Below are 23,195 nucleotides of genomic sequence, written 5' to 3' on the forward strand. Positions count from 1 at the left end.
CAAACCTCCAGGCAGATAAAAGTATCTCATTACTGAGGCTCACTTACCTCTGGCAATGTTTAGCATGACGAGTGTTGTTTCTCTATTTTTGTCTTTTACTTGAGCGAACTCTGCCCTGTAGTAAAAATACAACTTAATGTTTCCAATCTGTTATAATGCTGTAACCTGTTTCCAGTGGTGCAGAGTAACTACACACATTCACTAAACTGTTGATCCCCAGAGGAAATGCAGACTTATTACCCAGCAGTATAAAGTTATACCCCACATTTACCAGCTGTGACATCGAAGTGATGTGCACATTAAAATTAATAATCCTAGTCAAATAATATACAATATTCTGGAAGTGGTCATTCTGTATGTTAACACTGCTACATTTGGTACTTGACTGTATTTTCTTACTTTTACTTAGTCAGATTTTCAATGTTTCACTCATAACTTCAGTATTCCTAAACAATAGTATTGATATATTATGTTACAAAACTGGATATTTCTGCCAGAAATGCTTGTTTCAAATAAATATGCTCATTCTTACTGGCAATTAATGATAACAAGCAGCGTGCCTCTGGTAAGATTTCGATCAGGCTGACTTCGTATTAAGTTAATAAGGCTGGATCAGTATCCTGATTATTATTTCAAAATATAAACATGCAGGCAAACAGGGGGGGATTAGCAAAGCAGCGCAGAATGTGGTGGAGAGTATCAGCGCTACAAAATAGGATGAAAATGAAATATTAATTGTGCCTGTGAAAATCAGTAATGATGAGGAGAAAAGTCAGGAAGATATATGAGTGGTAAAATCCGAATTAATAAAGCACAATGAGTTTCATATCTTTAAGGAGCTTAACTCCTCCTTGAGATAGAGAGGAAAGTTCATCCCAGGGGTTCAGGGGCAGGATCAGCCAGCTGATTGAACCAGGTCGACCTGCTGCTCCACACTGTGAGAAACTGACTGACAGCTCCAGGACATTAACAGATGGGGTGACCTTTACCCGCCATATTCTGTACGCCTGCTCAAACTGACCTCTGACACGACCTTGAGCCAATAAATCTGATTTGAAACTTAATATAAAAGCATCATTATCTCCTGAGTCCCTGAGATCTTATTGAATCAGGTTATATGAAGAACTTTTAAGTAAGAGAGGTCAACTTTCCCTCTTGTTAGGGCAGATTTTTAGAGGGGTTGGTCCTCTCCCTTTGACTAACTTGAGACGATGAGGATAAAGAGAGCACCAAATCTAAATCAAAGGGCACCACTTAGCCCCGCCCACTGCCCCCCCTGCGTGCGACCAATGAGAAGCGATCAGTCGAAGTTCACGTTTTTTCTCGCGTTCAGCCTTTTTAAATCCCCTCACTTCTAGGTAGGATTCGGCCACTTCAACCCTACCGGCAAACCCCACCGACAGAGTTGACGGGGACGGCGGCTGACAACATCCGAAGATGAGTGAAACAGCTATTTCCTTCGCCAAGGACTTCTTGGCCGGTGGTATCGCCGCTGCCATCTCCAAAACAGCTGTAGCCCCCATCGAAAGAGTCAAGCTTCTCCTCCAGGTAAGTTGCACATCTTATCTATAAACTACTGTTTCTTCCTTTGCTGGCACCTGGCAACCAACTAATGACACTTTAATGAACTTTAACTGTTAATTAGAGGCTTCGCAAAACTTGCAGATGTTCTAGTAATTTTAATTTCATGCAGGGTGAGTTAAACTTGTATTATACCAGAGACTCAATATCATGGTAAAATAACTAATGCAATGATGCTGCATTGTTTAAAAGTGGAAGATGACATCTAGAAATGTTTAAAAGTGGAAGATGACTATCTAGAAATATTAAGTCAGGGCAGCTCGGTTAAGTGTTTGGTGCAGACACACACACACACCCACGAGGAGTAAGGGAATCAGAGCTGTTACGTAATAGGCCGGCCAGCTGGCTGCAGTGCTCACCAAGCAAAACAATGCAGTGACTTTCTAGGAGGCAGACAGGCCCATGTATAGTGTGCCTGTGGTGTGCAGTGATGCTCGTCTTCCAGGACAGGTTTTATTGTTATGAAGTTTGGCTTGGCAACAAGAAAAACAAGGTCATGACAAGGTTTGCACCATAGTTATCTGGTACTGCTGCTGCTGCAGTGGGCCTGGGCTCAGCAGCAGCAGCAGAGGGAGGAGGAGGTGGGGCTGTGAATTGTTGAATGGATGCCGAATGAGGAGTTGTACTCTGACACATGGCTGAAAATGTGTCTGAGAGACAGACACATGAGAACCATGGGAATTTGTGTCCTCACAGATTTATTATAGGCTAGATCTAAGGTTAACGAGTGACTGGTAGAAATCGGTTTGTGTCAAGCCTGATCTGCTCTTTTTTCTAAAGCTCTGCGGTGTCTCTGGTCTTTTTTTTCTTTTTTTTTCAGGTACAACATGCCAGCAAACAGATTACAAAGGACATGCAGTACAAGGGCATCATGGACTGCGTCTACCGCATCCCCAAAGAGCAGGGCTTCCTCTCGTTTTGGAGAGGGAATCTGGCCAACGTCATCCGATACTTCCCCACTCAGGCCCTCAACTTTGCTTTCAAGGACAAGTACAAGAAGGTTTTCCTTGACGGCGTGGACAAGCACAAACAGTTCTGGAGATACTTCGCAGGTAACCTGGCGTCCGGCGGTGCTGCTGGAGCCACCTCCCTCTGTTTTGTCTACCCCCTCGACTTCGCCAGAACACGTCTGGCCGCTGATGTTGGCAAAGGCGGACAGGAGCGTGAGTTCAAAGGCCTGGGTGACTGCCTGGTGAAGATCTCCAAGTCTGATGGCATCAAGGGTCTCTACCAGGGATTCAGCGTCTCAGTACAAGGCATTATCATCTACAGAGCTGCTTACTTTGGCGTCTACGACACCGCTAAGGGTCAGTTTTCATCCCTGATGTCTCTGCTCATGTTCATGCATTTTTTGTGAGTTTTTAGATAATTATCCTGATTGATCCTTCTCTCACAGGTATGCTCCCTGACCCCAAGAACACGCACATCTTTGTCAGCTGGATGATTGCACAGTCTGTGACTGCGGCCGCCGGTCTGGCGTCCTACCCCTTCGACACCGTCCGTCGTCGTATGATGATGCAGTCTGGCCGCAAAGGAGGTAAAAAAAAAACATAGAAACGTCGAACTTTTTTTTTTTTTTGACTTTGCAACTGTAACTAGAATAAAGTTGTGATGTCTTTTGTAATTGTTTTGTCTCCATCCTCAGCTGACATCATGTACAGCGGCACCCTGGACTGCTGGAGGAAGATCGCACGCGATGAGGGCGGCAAGGCCTTCTTCAAGGGGGCGTGGTCCAATGTGCTCAGAGGCATGGGCGGCGCCTTTGTGCTTGTCTTATACGATGAGCTTAAGAAAGTTATCTAAGTTGTTTTGTATGTCCACTGTTCACGTTGTGAAGTTTAACTGTAACATATCTTGTACATTTGGAAGGACTTCAATGCAGAGCTATATTTATAGGGACCAACTAGTATTTTCTACTAGTTGTACCGGGGGAATCATTTATGCACTCTTTCTCTTGGCCCATGCTTTTTTCTTTTTGTTCTGCCCCTCAACAGAATGTCATTCCCTCAACACAGGAACCTTGCAGAAAAAAGAGAAATAAAGGCAACCCTACTGAGTGACTCTCCTGCCTGGTTTTGAAATGCAATGCCGTGTGTGAAGGGTACCACTACAGACGGAGTGAGTGAGTGTGACTGACTTTGTCCTGGCAGCTCACGTCCTCATGTCGTGTTGCTCCGGGAGGCCATTTGGCTGCCTCGTGTGTCTGTGTGAAATGTAAGCTTAGAGCTGCGGGTTGTATTTGGGCACGAGCCAGAATCAGCTGAGGAAAGTAAACCTGCTGACTGTATATCAGCCAAGTCACGCTCGCAGAAAAGCGATATGGAGGAAATCGGGGGGCTGAGCTAGTCTACATATTTACATACTGATATTTCAGCAGAATATTTGCACAACTCTGGTGTAAAGAAACAACTGGGATTACCTGTAGCGAGGTGGATTATTCCAAACCGTCTAAATATACTTTTATCATCTGCCAAGCCTCCTCTGACTCTCAACTGGTGTGATTGAAGAACTTTAACCTTGAACTGTGTGATCACCCACCAGTTGAACACACCTGTTCCACTTATTTACTCACACTCGAATGAACTGTAGCTAGATCCTTCTGGTAGTGTGTAAGAACATAATTTAATTTTCCACTATTCAAGGCGGCAAAAAAGCAAAAGAAAAGTGTTCAAACAGACCGACACTTGATGTGTATTTTAAGGCCTCTCATAAATTCAATTCCTCCTGACATTTGATCTGAGCAGCTGTAAATAAGGATGCGATTGTGGCTGACACAAGACAGGACATGCTCTCTGGCCACTTTAACCACAGCGTGAACCAATATCCAATTATAATCTTTGTCCTCACACCAACCGTCCTCATCGAGAACAGTTGTAGTAAATGTTTAAATCGTGTCGAAACAACTCTCCTCGCTAAGCAGTTTCTGTGTTTTAAGATGGTAAGTGTCAAAGATAGCGTCCGTTTGAAACCATATGGGGCTCATAAACCAGATATCTCGGCAATATACTGTCACTTTATATTATGAACTGCATCCTGGTCACAGAGCCGCTTGGCAGCTTTAATCAGTTTTCAGCCGTTTTCATTGACCAATTAAAGAGCCGCTGCCCCCCGGGAACCTTATCTCCCCCGTTTCATGACAAGAAAAAAATAAGACAAGTGTTTCAATTAAGAAGCTGTTGGACATATGTGGTCTGAAATTCTCATTAGCAATGACTTGGAAAATGTTCTCTCAGTCCAGGTTACAGACTAATGATTGTACAGTGGAGTTGTCTGTTAAAAGCTGCAGGCTTTTTACAACATCACAGAAAATCCTCTGCTAGCATTCAGTCACCACAATTGTAATTGCTCTCATTGAAAACGACATAATTGGAGTCTTGAGAGAATAAGTTATATTAGGGTAAAATAAAACTCATGCTTTGAACCATTATAATGCTCTCAAAGTTCATCAGAAGTTTAACTCTGTCACTGGAGTTATTTCTCTTTAGTTTCTTCATTTTCCTACTTATGGATCATGTGAAACGTCCTTGAACCAAAACCATTAATGTGTCATTGATGGTGCAAATTTAGCTGTGTTTAAAATTACAGCTACATCTGCTCAACCATTTAACTGAATGAGAAAAAGAAAATGTCGAAAAACTGAAGCTGTTACATTGTAGTGAGATTAATGTGGTCACCATGCGAACTCAAAGAACACACTGTGTGATTAGTAGTCTGGAGACACAATCACTACGCCTTGGACACTTGACCCAGACTGATCTTTAATGGAGGACGGAGCCTCATTTTAGCAACACTATCAGATTACATGATTTACTCAGCTGGATGCAGACTAATCTTCCTCTCAGTGATTCACAAAGTCTTGGACGTGACCTTTGACCCAGGGAAATCGCTTTTAATGCCTGTTTTGACCACTCCATCGCCCAAAAAGCCCCTCTCAGCAGGTAGCACATAGTTAATCCTTCATTCAGCGGGCTTCTCCGCAGCTGCCCTATTACAACGTTAACAGGGATTAGTGAATCAGAAGCAACAGGGATCACGGCCATTTACACACTGTCTGTCTGTGTGGCTGTAGATACGCTGTGCCTCCTGGAGGTCACGTGATCAAGAAGTCAGACGAGTGCAGGCGACACATTTTCAGTGTCAAACTGCTCCGACTTGGCTACGGCTATGGCTCCATATGGTGCTCGACTTCATGTATTTACAGATAACAGCCTCTTAAAACCTGAATTTAATGCAGTTTATAGTGTCTGGGTGAGCTTCCTTCAGATTATTGTGACTTCACACGTTTAAAATGTATAAAGAAGTCTGCATTTCCAACGGAACAAAAAGTGTGATGCACACTGACTGAGGAGGGCAGACTGAGGTCAGGTAAAGTTTAATATTTAAGTGTTTGAGTATAAAACATTCAAGTTATTTTTAGTAAATGTTTCAGTGCCTCTGCTCTGCAAGTGTTTCCCCAACAATCAGTTTCAAATAGAAACACCTGCGGTGGCTCTGTTGTGTTTGAGGTTCAGGTGCCAGATCCTTTACTAAAATGAAAGTAGCACCATTGCACTGTAAAATGTGCTTAAAAGTACATTAGCATCATTAGTAAAATGTTCTTAGAGCCAATGCATTAAAAGCAGAAAAATGCATCCTGGGTGTGTTACGCAATTACATTATTAGATTACTGTTACTACTGGCACATTAACATGTAAGTAGCACTTTACTCATTGTGTTGGTTGTAGTGGAGTTGGTTTAAATCTAATTGTGGGAGAAAGCGATGCATTATATTTTATGGATTCAAATGTTTTATATGTAAAATCTCATTTGAGTCAACTTTCAAAATAAAATTATGAGGTAAAGTGCAGTATTTCCCTCAGAAGTGTAAAAGTTGAGTGCAAGTACCTTAAATATTGTACATAAGTACAGCACTATACTCACTCTTCACAGGTACTGATAGTATCCAGATGCAGGTCTGACTGAAGCCTTCGCACTGGGTCACTAAAAGCCTCCTGTCAGACAGGCCGTTGCGTAACATCAGCTTGAATTACGTCATGGCTTCATCAGGTCATGACCTCAGTGCTTTGGGCAAAATCACATCATTAGACTCTCTGTGTACATATATGTAAATACACAGCTTAATAGCAACACAGCTGTAATATTATAGGGAACTTAATGTAATGTGTTACAAATGAATTCATGATGCAGTCAAAGGCAATATTTTTTTTAACTTGTCTTTATAATTGTAATATAGAGCTTCAATCTTTTAATCTGCATGAGGATGAATTTGCCCACAGAGGCTAGTCTGTAGTTTTGAAGGCTGTCTGCATGGGTATGAATACCGCATTCAATAATTGCTGACCTTTTTTAGAATTTATTTTGAAAGTTGCTTCCTGCATCTTAATGTGTGAATTAATCATTTTCTCCTTTTTAGATGCACTTCTTTTTTTTGACAGATGTCTGCAGTGGCCTTTTCTCATGGTGGATTCACACTCAACAGTAAATAATGGGCCTGTTCATCATATATTCCTCCTGTGTTTTGTTTGAGTGCAACATCCATTATATCCAGATCAAACCACCACATGAAAGATCTACAATCCTGCTGTGTATAAAGAGCAGTGTTAGCGCCACCGTGTGGCAACAGCCCTCCATTAATTATTTGAAAACATGACAGTGCTGATAAGATTTAAGGAAATTTAATGCATATTTTCCAGAATATCCTTAACGAATGATAACCCATTTTTTTCTGCCGTATACTGATTTATTTTCATCACTATTACATCATCATCAGGGCCTGTATAATCTAGAAAGTGGAAACCAAAATTACCCTAATTTAAAATGATGTAATGCAACAAACCAAATCTAGGATATTCATTTGGAACTCTGCGCTTGTTTATTTATGGCCTGTTATAAGTATCTGTCTACTATAGAAATCATGTTGTTATTGTTGATGAAATCTGACAATAAAACATTAGAAAATCTGGAGGGAAATCTTTTTTTTTTTTTTTTTACTTCAGTAAATTTATATAACCCCTATGGTAACTATTTACTTCTAAGACTGAGATCTTACTCAAGAAAACATGTGATGTTTATGAAACACATTGCTATAGATTAAGCCAGTGGACCTCACCCTTTATGGCTCTAGACCCCATATAAAGTTTCAGAGGCCAGTAGGAAACCATATTTTTTCAAACTTTAGATAGATAGATAGATAGATAGATAGATAGATAGATAGATAGATAGATAGATAGATAGATGGTCCTTACTGTCAGATAAACCTGTAGCCTACAGATGGCGTCCTACTATAATCAACAGCAGGCACGCGGCCCTGCCCACAGCCAATCACAGCTCTTTTTTCCACCAGTTTAATAAACTTCGCTGTTTTCCGCTTCTCCGGCAGCAGCGACTTCTTCCTCCCGCCGCTGAAGATGAAACTGAACAAACTAACTCAGGTCATGTGCAGCACTCGGCGGCTCGAAGTGCCGGAAAGACACGAAAAGAAGGAGTTGTAGGAAGAACGAGAAGAAGAGGAGGAAGAGGAGGAAGAAGATGTATCTATGGCGCTTCTCCATCGCCATACTCCTCGGCTTGTTGTGGTACTTCTCAGACTGCGGCCGAACAGTCACACAGTACTTTGTGTGTTTCCTCCTCTGCTTTGCAACTCAACTGTCGCTCGCAAACAGTGGACGAGAGAGCAGCACTCAGACTGATGAAGAAAACAGGGAACATCCTCTGCAGGTAGGAGATCACCTGTCATGTGCGTCGCATTGTGTTGCAGGGAAGAGCTATTGTTATGAGCTGCGGTCTGATCACATGTTCCAAATTAAATATGAGATTTACAAGAACTGATGCATTTATCCATCATATACCACATTAAACACTCTTTATCCCTTATATAGGCAAATAATCCTTAGAATAATATAATTTAATCAGTGTAGTCACGTCATATCCTAATCAAGTGGAGTAGTAATCAGACTTCCTGTGTTTACCAGACAAGCTGCACAAATAGCCTCGTTCAGTTGTAGCAGAACTGGACAAATACTGAAGTGTTTTAACCTATGGTTTTAACCCATAGCCTGAGGTGCATTTTTTCCTTCTGGAAAAACTTGTTTATACTCATCACATGCCTCAGTGTGACCTGAACTTCACACCAATCCACTGTATGTTACAGCTATAGATTTGATTACATTGTTCAACAGTTAGTCGACTGTCTTGATTTGTTTTTTTCAGGAAACTGTTGATGAGGAGTTTGACGGAGGAAGCAGCGAGCAGGCAGAACCACTGGAGTCTCAGTATCCACATGTGAAGAGGTCTCTACAGCAGGGTGAGGCTCATTTTACATGGAGGGCGATGGGTTTTTAAAGTGGCGTCAGCACATTTGTCGCTGGAGATTAGAAATTCTTTGTACAAGAGTGAGGTGCATGCTGAGCATGATGGTTCCCTTGACTCAAAGCTGTCGTGTCTGCACATTGTGGCTCTGTTTGGACTAAACACAGTGAAAAGGGCAGTTTAGCATAAGACACAGCTGCAGCAGGAGCTCATGTTACAGGAGGTGAGGAGGAGCTATGGGGAAAGAAAGAGAAGATGAAAAACAGCAGGCCTGAGAACTGCTATGAGTTATGACTGCTATGTGTTCAACAGGAAACAAGATATAGGGTTGTCATGCAGCATTATCGGTTGCATATGCTTTGCTCCATTTTTAAAGAGGATAAGGTCACAACTTTCAATGAGCTCAGTGTGGTTAAGAACAATGAGAGCTTGAACACGACTGTGGCTCAAGGTTTAAATCAGACTTTGTAAAAATAAAAACTGCTCTTTGAATTTCCATAGTGCATAATTCTTTACTTTAAATACAGCATCTCATTTAGATGCATCAGCCGTTAAGACTCTAGTTGTTTTTGATTCACTTGTGCAAACTTTCTATGCATTGGTTTTCTTCCCTTTGTTGTGCAACTTTCCACTGCCCCCCACCCTAAACATATGGTGCCATTCTTTCAGCATAAACACGGCGATGAAGTGTTTTTTATTCCAACTTGTTTTTGTTGTTTTTTCATTGAATGTCAATGCATGGTTGAGAAATATCTTTTCATGTTTTATTATCTACACATCAGCACTTTCAGCTGTTTCTCTCACTTTGTCTCTGCGTGGTATATAAACACAGTTATGTTGCTGTAAATAAAAGATGCTCAGTGCATTCTCTCCCCCCCGAGGGGATTTGTCTTCGTCTCAGCAAGAGCTTCTCATGTTCAGAGGAAAATCCTGTCATGGATATTTCAACTGAATAATTTTCACAGGAATTCTTGTTTTTGATTTTTTTTTGCTTTGCTTTTATTCCCTTTATCTATTTTACCACTGATAATGGAGAATGACTAGAATGGCAGGAGAGAGAGTTAGGCTATGACATATAGCAAACGTCCAGATGTGGATTGCTTTGATAAATGGTGCCCACTTAACCAGATTAGCGACCACTGTGCCCCTCCACAGGCTCCCAGATCAAGATCTGACAATATTGGTAAAAAAAAATTAAAAAGAGAGTTTAAAAGCCCTCAGTTTGAAGCCCAGGAGTTGATCATGGTAATTTGACTTTGATGCAAAAATTGACTTTCTGTTGCTGCTCCCCTCAGTGTTCGAGTGTGCCTATGCTCAGCTGGTCCTGTCTTGGTACGACGTTCCCGAGCCCCGAGAGTACCAGCCTCTGCACCAGGTGCTGTGCAGGGAATTTGACTTCGTAATCGACCGCATCATTGACAGAGCCAAAGACTTTGATGTTTGCCAGGCGGTCGTGGGCTCCATTCGTATTTTGACCCAGCACTTGCACAACGTGAAGCAGCCAGACAGGTGAGACTCGACCTCTGCTTTGCTTTAAAATTACTGCAGGTTGCTGCTTCAGTTACTCTTTGCACTCAGTAATGTGCCTAAACTCTATAAATGCCTCAGTGTTTTTAACCACCTATGAATAATTTACCATACGTTTACTGGATCATACCTGCGGTGACGTCCTGTTATGTTTTCTTATTGCAAATGGGGTTTCAAGGGCAATGCATCGCTTCTCATTTACATCTGGTGATTATCACTTTTCGGGGTGATAAATATCTATGACCTCTTTTAGTACTTGTTAATGGTTGGATTCACTTCTCTCTTACCACTTGTGCTGTGTTTTCTGTCTCAGGGAGCTCCTGTTCCGCTCCAGAGCAGATGAGATTGCAGCTCTCAGAGAGTTTTCCGACACTCTTGTACGTAACCTTTTTCCCGAATCTCTCTGGGCCCAAGAAGTCAACCGCTGTGCCTTAAATGAGATTGTTGCCTTAAAGGGTAAGGAAGCATTAAATTATCTCTCTGCAGGAATGCAGTCTTACATAAGGGCTAAGCCTCCCATGATGATTTTTACAAGTGTGAATTGTATGTAATCCCTTATTGTCAGTGGTATTGCAGAGCTTAGGACGTGAATTGTGGGTTGCATAAAAGGAAGGCTGCCTCCACAGCGACTTTTCAGTTCCCTCAGAGGGGTTTGTCTTTTTTCTTAGTAACAGATAAAATGTTTTACCTTTGAGAGTGTTCCTGGAGAGTAGGTTTTAGCAATTGTATAGCTACAACAGGTGATTTTTTACAGCTGTAATTAAAAACAAATTTAACTGCTTTCCATTTAGGTGTCTTGAAACACGCTCTTGAGTTCATTGCTGTATTGTGGTTAAAGACCCATGACTCTGAGCGTTTGCAGTAACTTTAAATAATTGGAAGTGTTGCACATTGCTTCATAATTACAGTAAAAATGTTTCCTAATGGTATGATTTCTCATGAAAGCTGGTTACAACTTACAACACAATGATTTATATCTCTCATTTTCAATTATGCAAGGCATTTCAAGTAAGAGGAAGTATTAATAAGCTGAATTTAAGTATTAGTCTGACATTTTGGGACTTTCACATTCATCATCCTTCCTAGAGTTGATGACGCCTTGAGTTTGACTCACAGTAACAAGTCACTTCTCCAGCTGTTAAATCGTCCAGCACATTAACCTTTCATAGAAGTACAACATGTCAAGTTGTCAACATGTTAATCATTAAGCTTTCAAGGTGCTGATAGGTGCGTTCTTCTTCCTTTTGATATCACCAGTCCACTTTTACCAGCTTTGAATGCTAAGCCAGGCTAACTACCACCAGCTAACTTGGAAAAATGCAAATAAGCAGTGTTCTGGAAAATGAAACTTCTCCTTTTAAAATGTTTAATTACGGAAGCTGCTGTTATAGAGAACAGAGAATTCAGAAACGAAAAGATGACTGGTTCTCATCCAAGTATATTGTCAAAGCTGAATATTTTACCCCCTGATCCAAGAGTTTGTTTATGTCATGACTGAGTGTGTGGGATTAGTGTGTTGGCTGTTCATCCTCAGGTTTGGGCCTGTTAGTGACATGGCTGTCGGACCCCGACAACCTGAACCAGCTGGTGCTGAGCCAGCTCGACAGCGCGACCCCCAAAGGCTCCGAGGAGGAGCTGTGTGGATCAGACCCGGAACAAGCCTCGCTGGCTTCGCAGGAGGGCAGATACGAGGGCAAAGGCAGCCAAGTGTGAGTGGCTGTCACTGGAAGGACCGAGTCATATTGAGACTCAAAGCAACGACTGGATCGGCGACTGTCTGTGTTGGAAAATTGCAAATGACCTGTCTTTTGTTTTTCTGGTGGCTGGTTTTTGGGATTTACAGGAGCATGGAGGGAGCGGGGATTCCAACCAGCTCCAGGATCAGGGACAAACGGAAAGGTGTGTTTTATGTGACGGAGCTTATCTGTGATACCTAAACCTCTGGAACAGTACATTTGATTCCTCACCTGGTTTTTCAGTTATTTCTGAGTGAGAAAGCAATTTGGATCTGGATAATGTGGACTTGAAAAGGGCAGATGGAGTAGTTGGTGGGTGTTTGCAGAACAGACGACTCTGCTTGCACAACGTCTTGTACAACGTTTTGATGAATAGCGCCGTGTTGTCAGCTACGTGACATTATCATTTTCTTTTCCAGCCCTCCTTTCAGACCATAATTACTCCCCTGTTTCTTTTGTTTGTCAGTGCAAACTGTTAATTACACAAACAGCAAGATGAATGGCAAATTGTTTCCATGCTGTCTTTGAGAAACTCCTTTCTCTTTGTTTCCAAAACAGTCCAAACCAATGATGATGACCAAATAAGAATGATTATGCCGTGCAATCTGACATGATAAATGGGCATATTTTCTGTAAAGGTCCTCTCAAATACTGAAAAAGCAGCAGTATTTGTCCTAATCTGTGTAAGAATTATTCAACTCTGATAGGATGTCGATTGTTAGGCCATCACATTTGATTACTAACCATGTTTACAGTGTTTACATGGCTAATGAAGTGTAAATTATATCCAATGATAGTTTTCTTGCATATGTTCCCACTAAAGTGATGCTGCATGGTGGTTGCACCTCCTTACAGTCTATGCAGTCTTTCAGCCAGTGTTGATTAGATCAAGATCAATGTCAAGGTATAATTCATTGTTATTCTCTCCACGTACAATACTCAGTCGACAGCAAAAAGAAGTTCAGCACGATGTTGAACACAATAGAGATAAGCGGTGCATAATTGATGAGATAACAAGCTGTCAGATTGTCTTTGACTTCACATTCATTTTTGATGTTCAGGCAACAAGTTGAAGGAAGGATGGTCGAAATTTGTGGACAAGATGAAGTCCAAGAAAGCCAAGAAGAAGAAGATGAAAATGATGGAGCAGGAGCTGATGATGAGGATCATGTCGATCCAGGATGGCGTGTCCAACGAGGGCGATGTCAGCAGCAGGGAGGGCTCCGTTCATAGCCAGGAGGACTCCGACAGGGTGAGGCCACAATTTATTAGAGTGAAAATGACAGTTTGTGAAACATGACAGACTCATTGTTGCTTTTTGGCCAAACACCATTAGGAGGACAGTGATCTCGGTGATCTGGAGAGCTACTTGACAAGCGTACAAGAGGATATGATGGAATTCAAGCTGTCATATGAGATGTGGCGTGTTGGCCGCTGGGCTGTCAGCATCCCTCATGTGAGTTATAAATATCACTGACAGTGTGGAATGTCCTGGAGGCTTGTTATTTGTCTGCCGAGGCGCTGTAAAAGCTTGTCCTTGGATGGTATGTTAATGTTTGAGCTGGAGTTTGAGCAGGAGTTTACTGTGTCGCAGGCCGTCTGGGAGGACGAGGAGCTCGTCTTCACCGTCCATCTGGAGGAGAATGACAGCCCCGAGAACCTGCAGTGGGACATCAAGAAGACCTACATGGATGTGATATATTTTCGCAACAGATGGCAGGTAAAAGGCAGATGGAAAGGTTTGTCCTGTGAGGCTTTTCTCCTGCTGCACTCACCTCACCTACCTGAAACTAATGCAACAGCATTGCAATAATAATCATTATCATACATCTGGGGGTAAAATGAAACCTGTGAAATTAACATGAAGTTGAATCAACACCTCTCTGAAATGCCTTGTTGAAGGACAACATTTGATTTTGATCAATGTATCAAAAAAATGGTACATGAAGCTAATGTCTGCAGAAATAAATTATCAGCTCCACAACACATTTGGATCACTGACTTACTGGACTCTAGCAAGCCAAACCAATATTACTGATATCATTATTATTATTATTATTATTATTATTATTATTAGTAGTAGTAGTAGTAGTAGTAGTTTATTCGATCTTTTACACAAAATTATTTACAGTTGAGCATCAATCACAGTCAGTCAACCTTCCATAATACCATCATTCGCTCAACTAGTTCATAAATAGATCGAAAAGGTGTAGGCTGAAGCTATCTAGCTTATAGATGCCTACCCTTAAATTCAATAACTGTTGTTGTTATAACTGTGATCATAGTCCTTCACACTCCCTGTGTTGGTTGAGCTTCTGTCTGACTGGTAAACAGAGGTTGGGACTGAATAATGAGCAGGACAGGTGTGTCCTCACTCACAGTTTAATTTTTTTTAAACTGGATCTTAAACCAATACTCAAATGTTCACATCTATATTGAAAAAGACACTGTAATCATTTTTCCCTCTCCACACTGGAGAGAGAGATTTTCCCCTAATTCACTTCCAACATCATTTGCTAAAAATACTTCAACTTTCAAAGATTCCCAATTGATTTTTTCTGTGTCAGAAGGATGAGGCCTCATTATTTCCAGCCCAGCTTGAAAATGTCTTTTTTTTTTGCACAGAACATGAGCGATGTGGATTTTGACACAATCTCCGAACAGGATGAACAATTTAACTGTGATTTGCTGTAAGAGATGTTATAGATTTTGACTTGGAGGAGTTCAGGTGTGGAGGTGAAGGCAGACATCAGGACAATGAGGTGTTGTTCTTCCCACGAACTGGAAAAGCTACTTGTTGTTTGAGAGGAGGTTTCACACTCCTCCTGCCCGTGTTTGCTACAGTACAAAGCCTCCCCCAGGGCAAGCAGCAGGTTTTCTGCTGAGTGAGGTTATTGTGGAAATGTCAACATATACGTCATGGATGTATATGCTCTGTTATTACACGGATGACATGTGGTGATATTTACAGGAAGAGTGGTCCGCAAAGCAAAGGAGGGAGCTCTAGAAATAGCTTGAATGTCGTGCATCATGATACATAATTTATTTTGACTAAACTAAGAGTGCAGTGCAAATTTCACCCAGAATTAAACTGATGAGCGAAAAACTGAAGCAGCGGAAGAAGATGACGAGTTCACTTTGATTTCCCATCATCATATAGTCCAGTGTTATGAAATGCTGTCGGATAATTGAGCAGATGATTTTCTACAAACAGATGAGTATCATGGTGTGTATTGAATGAAAGAAAAATTTCTTCTGAGGATTTTTTTCCCTTTGAGTTCAGATAAAAGAGTTGTTTTTACTCCTCGTTGTCTATTCAGCGGGAGCCAGAGGGGGAAACACTGCTGTGGAGACAAAATACAAATCTGAAATCCAGCTCCCCCCCCTCCCCCTTCTTTTTTTAGGACTCAACCAGTCTGCCCACAGTCCTCTTACTGGAGGAGTTGGAAGTCGAAGATGAGGTCAAAGACGAAGTGAGAGTATCTGTGGAGCACTTTCTGCAGGTGAACAGTGCAACAACAGCAACAACAACAACAACAAAACTCTCCGGTGTATTGACAGACAATCACTCGGAAGATTTACAGCTGACACATTTTGTAACTTTCTTTTTCTCAGGAATTAGTTTGTGATAATCAGATCGGCCACACTCCGCCGGTCTTTCAGTTCCTCTGCCCGCTTGACAAATTGCTGAACGAAGAGGAACACTACGGAGGTGTGTGGGGCCTTCTCAGCGGCTTGGCCTACTTCCTGACCCCAGGGCAAGAGGAAGAGGAGGTACGTCTGCTTTTGCTCATCTTGACATCTTAAAAGTCTCACTCTGGTTTATTAAAACCCAGGACGCTCTGGACCTTTTGGCCATTATCCCGACCATCAATAATCAGATTGTCCTCAGAAGTGAATCTAATCTGTGAATACAGCAACGTTGCTACAAACACAAAGGCACTCAGACAACCAGGAAGTTTTAAGTAATTATCTCAACATCCTCTTGTTCTGAATATCAGTTGTCAACATCACTCACAGGCAAATGTCTCCCAGCTTGTCAGAGACGAGGGTGTTTTTTATTGTGCGATGCACTCTCCTTTTGTTTTCACCTCCAAATACACTGGTTTGGATAATCTGTCTGAACTATTTCCTTGTTTACAACCGGTCTGATCCTCTCAGCGTTTGTGCTTCTCGCCCCACTGGATGTCGGATGTTGCAGAATCACCATAATCCCAGATCTCAGCAATTACTTAGTGAATACAGCGTTGTCATGACTAAGAGAAATGGTGTCCAAAGCTAAAAATAAATGTGTCCCCAGGTTGTACTAAACTGGAATCATGGATTTCAGTAAGAACGTTCTTCTGGGAGGGGGTTTAACCATGTATAACCAATCATATGCTCTTTAGTTCAACAGTGTGTCTCTGCTCATGTGACATCTGGAACAAATCTGAGCTGAAGTTTGGCACAGATTTAACAACCTTTAATAAACAGTTGAATTCACACGTAACTAAATGCTCATACAGGAGGAGACAGGCCAGGGGAGGGAGGGAGTTGGATTTCTAAAAGCAGAGACAGCGCGTTAATGAGGATGCAGCGCTCAGTGTTGTTGTATTCATGTATGCTTGACTACTGTGGATAATATAAAACATGTGACTAGAGCTGCCATGATCAATTGATTATTTGGTCCACATCTGTTTGGATACTTTCTTATTTGTTTAAGTCAATTTTCCAAACAAATCCACACTTATTCAGACGGTTCTGTGATGCCTTTTTATTGGTATTATGTAAATATCTTTAGATTTTTTTTTACTATTGGTCAACAAGAGTTTGTAACCCATGAATGAGTTGAGATTAGATTAACAAATAATGAAAATAACGGTTAGTCACAACCCTGATAGGGCAGAGCAGAATATCAAAAATATTTATACATTTTATTTTGTAGAGGATATATTGAATATGTACAACGCAGGCTCAGTAGCTTATCGTCTATGTGCATTTTAAAGTGACTACATTTGAACAGGAAAGAACATCTCTTTCTCTTCCTCTCTCTTTATGTGCATATCTCTCTTGCTCTCTTTCATTTCATGAAGCAATGTTCCCAAAGCTCAGCCATTTGACAAAAACACACCTCTGTGTCCCAACCTTAAGTCTCCCTTCTTAGAGGATGTTTAGCACCAGTGGAAACATTGTGACACGCCACAGTGTGTCCCTGAGACCACATGCTGTTGACAGGCTGGCGCTCCTGTCACGAAACCTGTGGAAATCACAGAAGTGCACAGTGCAGTGTTTCTGCTAAACCTGCTTTTTAGTTTACAGTTTTTAAGTTGACCTACTTTATAGCAAGATATATGGTGTGTTTTTATGTTTATATTTTTTTTTTTGGAAACACTATAAACAGTTAGATATTTGCAAATTGGATATGCAGTATTCTGGCAATGTGTGCAGGATGTACTCCACCTCCTAACCCATTGAAGTATAAGTGGTATGGCTAATGAAAAGTGAATATACAATATTCTGTGGTTCTGGTGTTACAAATAGATACTGATACTGTAATATTAAACGTGTAAAACGTCCGTTGTATTGTACAGTATCTATCGAGATATGAGGTTTTCTTTTTTTTTTGTAATTTTCTTCCCTAAATGTCACTATAACATGAATTATGATATTCTCTGCAGCAGCTATTCAATGTAGAAATGGAAACAGTTCATCAAAATCCTGCATTAAAGGGACTCTCCAGTGATTTAGAATTGCACTTCCATTAAATTTGGGAGCTCGGTTGAAATTGAAGCAGTCGACATTGAGATACCTTTAACCCCTAAAATGAGTCTGAGCTGTGCGCACCTAAAACACCGGATCATCTTCCATATTGCAACTTCATATTAGATTTCCCTACAGGCCACATCTTCTCCAGACACCCAGTTTAAAAATGTGATGAAATGTCGAATGATATGAATTTTCCTGCTGACACTGAGGTAACTCTGAAATCTCTTCATTTTTTAATTCCCACAGAACCACAGAAGATCTTATGAATCAATTTCCCATGCCTCATAATATAACCCATAATGAGCAAACTGAACTTCATGCTTAAAATCAGTACTTTTCAAAGGGACAACGAGGAGTTTCTATTAGGTTATAAAAAAGTCTCACGTTAATGAGGATGAATCTACGCTACCCACACTTGTTAATGGCTCCATTTTCGATAAATATATCGTTTTGTCTCTATCGTTATTTTGTTATTATTATTAGTGGCGGAAATGCTGGGCGAGCCGACCAGCGTTTCCTTACTTTCGGTTTTGCGGACGCTGCCTGGCGGTCATGATAATAACACCGCCGAATCGCCGTTTATGGTCAGAACTACGACGGTATGTGATCGTCTTTGAACCTCTGACTTTCATTGTTGATGAATGAAAACATTCTTGGCAAGACGTCCGTCTTGCGCCGGTCCAAGAATTTCACTGTGCGCGCGAAGGCTCATGGTAAATGTAGTATGAAGACACTTCGCTTTCCAAAACTCCTCGTTGTCCCTTTAAAAATGTGATCTTAAAACTGCTGTATGGGGTTGTTTAGTTGCTGCTGTCGGTTGCTGCGCCGTAGCAGCCAGAGCCACAGGGTCAGCTGTCACCACCTTAATGTTTTTGTTTTTCTTTGCAGAGCTCCAGCCCTCAGACTGAAGCCCCAAAAGAAATCATAATGCCGTCCCCAAAACCAGAACCCACAACTCAGCCGTCAGAAAACTCTGGGGCCTCCACTCAGAACGGCGGTAACGTTCCTGGGGCGATTCTCCCAACTATAGTTATTTCCCCCTGTGATCCCCCCACAGAGCTGCCACAGGAGGCAGAAACAGAAAAGGCAACACAGATTGCTTTTCACCCTGACACTTCAAGTGCTGAAAACTGCTCCCAAGACAAAACAGAGGACTCTGATAATCCCTTAACCTCTCACTTTAAAACCATCTTCAGGGGACTGACCCGGTCCAAGTCGCAAGAGTCCCTGTCCTCGACGAAAACCAGCGGCGACGGAGAGACGCCCGACACTCCACACTGCAGGCAAAATGGGAGCTCACAGATGGAGAGCGCAGAAAGCCCATCATGGCTTAATTTCAGTGCAAGGTCACACAAAAAGGAGAAAATATGTTTCAAGATGTCAGGTGGAGCCAACAAGACTAAAGGGAAGGAGCAGGGCACTCTGCCTCGAGGGGAGGACTCCCAAAGTCAGAGGAGCCAGGTCAACTGGGAGCAGCTGGAGGCGACCAAAGCAATATTTGACCTGCTCAAAGAAATATCTGGTTTGTTCAGTTTTCTTTTTTAAAACCCCCTGATGGTGATGTTCATAGGAGGTGTATGTTTTTATTTTATTATTAAACTTTGTAGTCCATTTATTAGAAATCATGGGTGCTTCACTGAGCTCGGATTGATTAATGCATTTAGACAGCCAGTTATTTCAGTTCTTCACAGCACCATAAGCAAATTAACATGGGGACTTGATATTTGCCTGAGAAAGCTAATCCTTTATGTCTTTATTAATCATCATGGGGTATTTTGAGATGAACTCACGGCTTGTTAAATAAGTCCTCTGGGTGGTGCATTCATGTGCTTTGTGAGGAGCTCAAATAATCCATGATTGACAGCTGGTGGTCAAATGGTATTATATTCACCAGTCATGTTGTCAACAGATGAATTAAAGATGATGGACAATGAGTAAACCGATGTGAGAAAAGGGGGATGTTAATTGATGCACTGGAAAGTTTGACTGTGTACTGTGTGTAAAATCGGGGGTTGTCAAAAAAGCTTCATCAGGAACATCAATCAAATCGTCTTTGAACTGCATCATCATGTAATGTTAAGAGCCTCAGCAAAGACGTGTAATGAATCATCAACCTGACAGGCTTCACATTTAATGAAAACTAAATTGTTCTCTATTGACAAAAAAAAAAGAAAAGAAAGAAAGAATACGTGCACATGTTTTTAAGACAGAGCTAATAGCTGTTGTGCCTTTACAGGAAACTCCATCCTCATTAATATATTTGATGCCATTCTGAAGCCCGTTATGCCCATCTTGAAAAAGTAAGTTCATTTCCGACGCCTCTTCAGTTGTTTATTTCCTGGTCTATGAGAGTGACTCGATGACTTCCTCCTCAGGAAAGTGAACTCCTTCTTGAACAAGATGAACCCGACAGAGGCGCAGATGGCGGCGTACATCGACACCCTGCGAGACAAACAGTGGCCAGAGTGTCAACCGACGGCGCCTCGTCCTCCACGCACAGATGAGGAGAAAAACGAGGCCAGGGAGCGAGCACATGACCTCATCAATGCCAGATGTAGGTGGACGTTGCAGGGAAGCATCCAAGTTGTTTCTGACAGGTGGTTTACTCATGTGAAATGTGTTTTCATGTCCTCCCTGTAGATTCAAACTATCTTGTCCTGAAGAAGACGGATGTGGAGTCGGTCTTTAATCTTTTCCAGGACAGTGAAGAAAACAAAACGCTGGTGTATGTGAGTGTCTGAACAGTTTCTCCACCACTATGTTATTTACTGCAGTCGACAAATCTTGCACTGACTTTCTCACGCTTGTCTTTTTCAACAGATGCTTCTGTCGTTCCTTTTGAAGGAATTTTTTCCCAACTATCATTCCCTGAATGCGACTGCTGCTGCCTTACTGAAAGTGACCAATTCTACCAACTGATCTGTGAATCTTTGATGGCTTTTTTTTTTTAATGGTACTTGTTTGACATTTTAAAATATGAAATTATTTATTAAATGTTTTAAAATGCCTTAGAATATTTGAGACCACTTTACGTCCATTTTCTTCATTCTTACCTCAGACATAATGTGAACTTTTTTGTTTTAGTTTGTGACGTTTAATAGTTTTTGTGCATTTTCACTTGCCAACGTAATGAATCCCAGCTTTGCATCGTAAACTGTTATTGTAAAGCTCAGAGGAATGTGAAGTATATTTCATATTTACAGTTTGAAGTTCACTCGTCACAGTTTAGTCTAACAGATTTAGACTATTTTGCATCACTTTGAGCACTTTTATAGGGTGAGTGTTTGTATATTGGATGATTTTGACCAAAGTTTTCTAGAAAACAGAATATCTTATAATCACTACTCACAATCTGTCAAAACATGGATTTGCACCACTGTCAGGGGAAAGCTGAAATAATGTTCATGTAAATAACTTGAATGAATTCCAAATAAAATATTTTAATAAATGACTTTTTTCAGTTACACGTTTGGCTTTTTGAATTTTTAATTGAGTGTAGACTCTGTACAAGACTCGGTGCAAATGTAAGATGTAAATTAGTTGCTGAAGCCAGCATCTTATTTGCTCTTCGGCAATATTTGTTTCAGTTGAGTTTAACAAGTTAATCCACCTGGGAGAATCTTGTAAGAGAAATATGAGATGCATTAAAATGATTAATGAAAATGCAATACTGTTTTATGTAGTCACCTTTATATTTTCCAATATAATATAGTACAACCAAATACAAGTGCAGAAGAACACAAACATTCCTCACTTAGAAAATCATGTCCAACAAAGCTTTGTACTGTTTGTCAAACTAATGCTTCAGATTAAAGACTGAGCAATGTGACATGGTGTTCAGCTAAAAACAGTCAAAGTCAGCTCTGTTCATGTGATAACCCTTAGCTAATGGAAAAGCTTTCTCTAATGCTCATGCTATTTAATTATGGAAGTGTAACATAATTAATCACTCTGTTATTTTGGTCCTGGGCACAGGAGGAAGATTATCTGGCAGTGCAACAACATTAATTCATTTTTTTTTATTCTCAGAAGTTCCTAGAATCAGGTAACACACTACATGCCAAACTCATGAACAGAACAAAACTGGTTTCGCACTGATTCTGTTCAGCAAAAAAACAGCAGTTAGACTAAAGATGCTATCAAAAAACAGAAAAGGCAGATTATAAAGAAACCTGGATTCAGTCAAGTTAAATGCCTATAGGAAGTAACATAATTTATCTAGAAAAACACTGCCCAGAAGAGAAAAAAAAATCAAACACCCAAATACCTAGCAGTTAGGAACCCATTAGCCTTTCACAGCTAGTTAGTGACTAATGGCTCCTTAGCAGCAGACTGATCATTGAACAACATATCAAGATAAAGATTTAGATACTTTATTGTCATTATACATGCATACAACCAAATAAGGTGCACAGTCAGGATGCAGACTCAAAAAAGAAGAAATAGAACAAATAATGTGCATCACTAACACATCAACATTCATTCACTGACCGCAGCAAAACATCACTCACTCACACACACACACACACACACATACATATCAGTACCAATGTATGCCAAAGTACAATAAAAATGTATATTAATCAAATACGTTACAAGTAGGCTACTACAAACAAAACAAAAAAAATAATAAAGAGGGCACCTTCAGATAACGCTCCAACGAGGGCATTTTGAGAGCAGATAAGAGATTGTCAACATTTACTCAGTTGCAGATGTGACAGAATGCTGGATGTTATGATGTCAGTTAAACTGTAAATGCCATGGAACTCTGCCAGCGGTTGCTGTAGCAACAGAATGTTCAACTAAAGCCAACAGCTGGTGATGACATCACTTTCCCAATCTGGTTTTAAAATTCAAGTGGAGATCCCACCATCTGTAAAGATATCACATATGGGCTGGATTTCAGGGGGAAATGTGTGTAAAATGATGCATGAAGACATCTAGAATATAAACATATGTGTAGGCTATGTATGTGTATGATAGAGGTGTTCAGTCATGAAAATCATGGAGTCCTAGGGTTGAATATGTTACCCAGGTTGAGGACCATAACACCATGGAGAGTTGGAAAATGTTGCAAAATGTGAAAAAACATGTGATAGTGTCTTTAAAGTGCTCAAAGGACCGGAAAATAGAAACAAGAGAGGAAAAAAACTGGTCAGTTGCTATCTGCTGAGGATAGCGTGAAATCACTGGCATGTGTCTGAGTAGTCAGGGGGAAAAAAAACATTAAACATAACATAAAACTCATTACAAATACAGCACTATAAAGAGTAGATTATTAATACAAATTGTTCTTAA

General features: G+C 40.9%; 2 protein-coding genes across 2 annotated transcripts; both read left to right on the plus strand.

Moving 5' to 3' along the window:
- Window positions 1-108: 108 nt before the first annotated feature.
- On the plus strand, window positions 109-4,994 carry slc25a5 (solute carrier family 25 member 5). The gene is made up of 4 exons (XM_083980792.1): window positions 109-1,548; window positions 2,402-2,888; window positions 2,978-3,118; window positions 3,227-4,994. The coding sequence occupies exons 1-4, from the start codon at window positions 1,438-1,440 to the stop codon at window positions 3,382-3,384; spliced, it is 897 nt and encodes a 298-aa protein (XP_083836918.1). The 5' UTR covers window positions 109-1,437; the 3' UTR covers window positions 3,385-4,994.
- Window positions 4,995-8,034: 3,040 nt separating this feature from the next.
- LOC310993070 (uncharacterized protein) lies at window positions 8,035-21,273 on the plus strand. The gene is made up of 16 exons (XM_083981336.1): window positions 8,035-8,298; window positions 8,791-8,884; window positions 10,185-10,398; window positions 10,730-10,872; window positions 11,951-12,125; window positions 12,260-12,315; window positions 13,214-13,404; window positions 13,489-13,608; window positions 13,747-13,872; window positions 15,557-15,655; window positions 15,768-15,926; window positions 18,786-19,419; window positions 20,134-20,197; window positions 20,273-20,451; window positions 20,538-20,626; window positions 20,718-21,273. Exons 1-16 carry the CDS (start codon window positions 8,110-8,112, stop codon window positions 20,814-20,816), a joined length of 2,631 nt encoding a protein of 876 aa, XP_083837462.1. The 5' UTR covers window positions 8,035-8,109; the 3' UTR covers window positions 20,817-21,273.
- Window positions 21,274-23,195: the final 1,922 nt, after the last annotated feature.

This window comes from Trachurus trachurus (assembly GCF_905171665.1).
Source record: "Trachurus trachurus genome assembly, chromosome: 10".
In the NCBI taxonomy this organism is placed as follows: domain Eukaryota; kingdom Metazoa; phylum Chordata; class Actinopteri; order Carangiformes; family Carangidae; genus Trachurus; species Trachurus trachurus.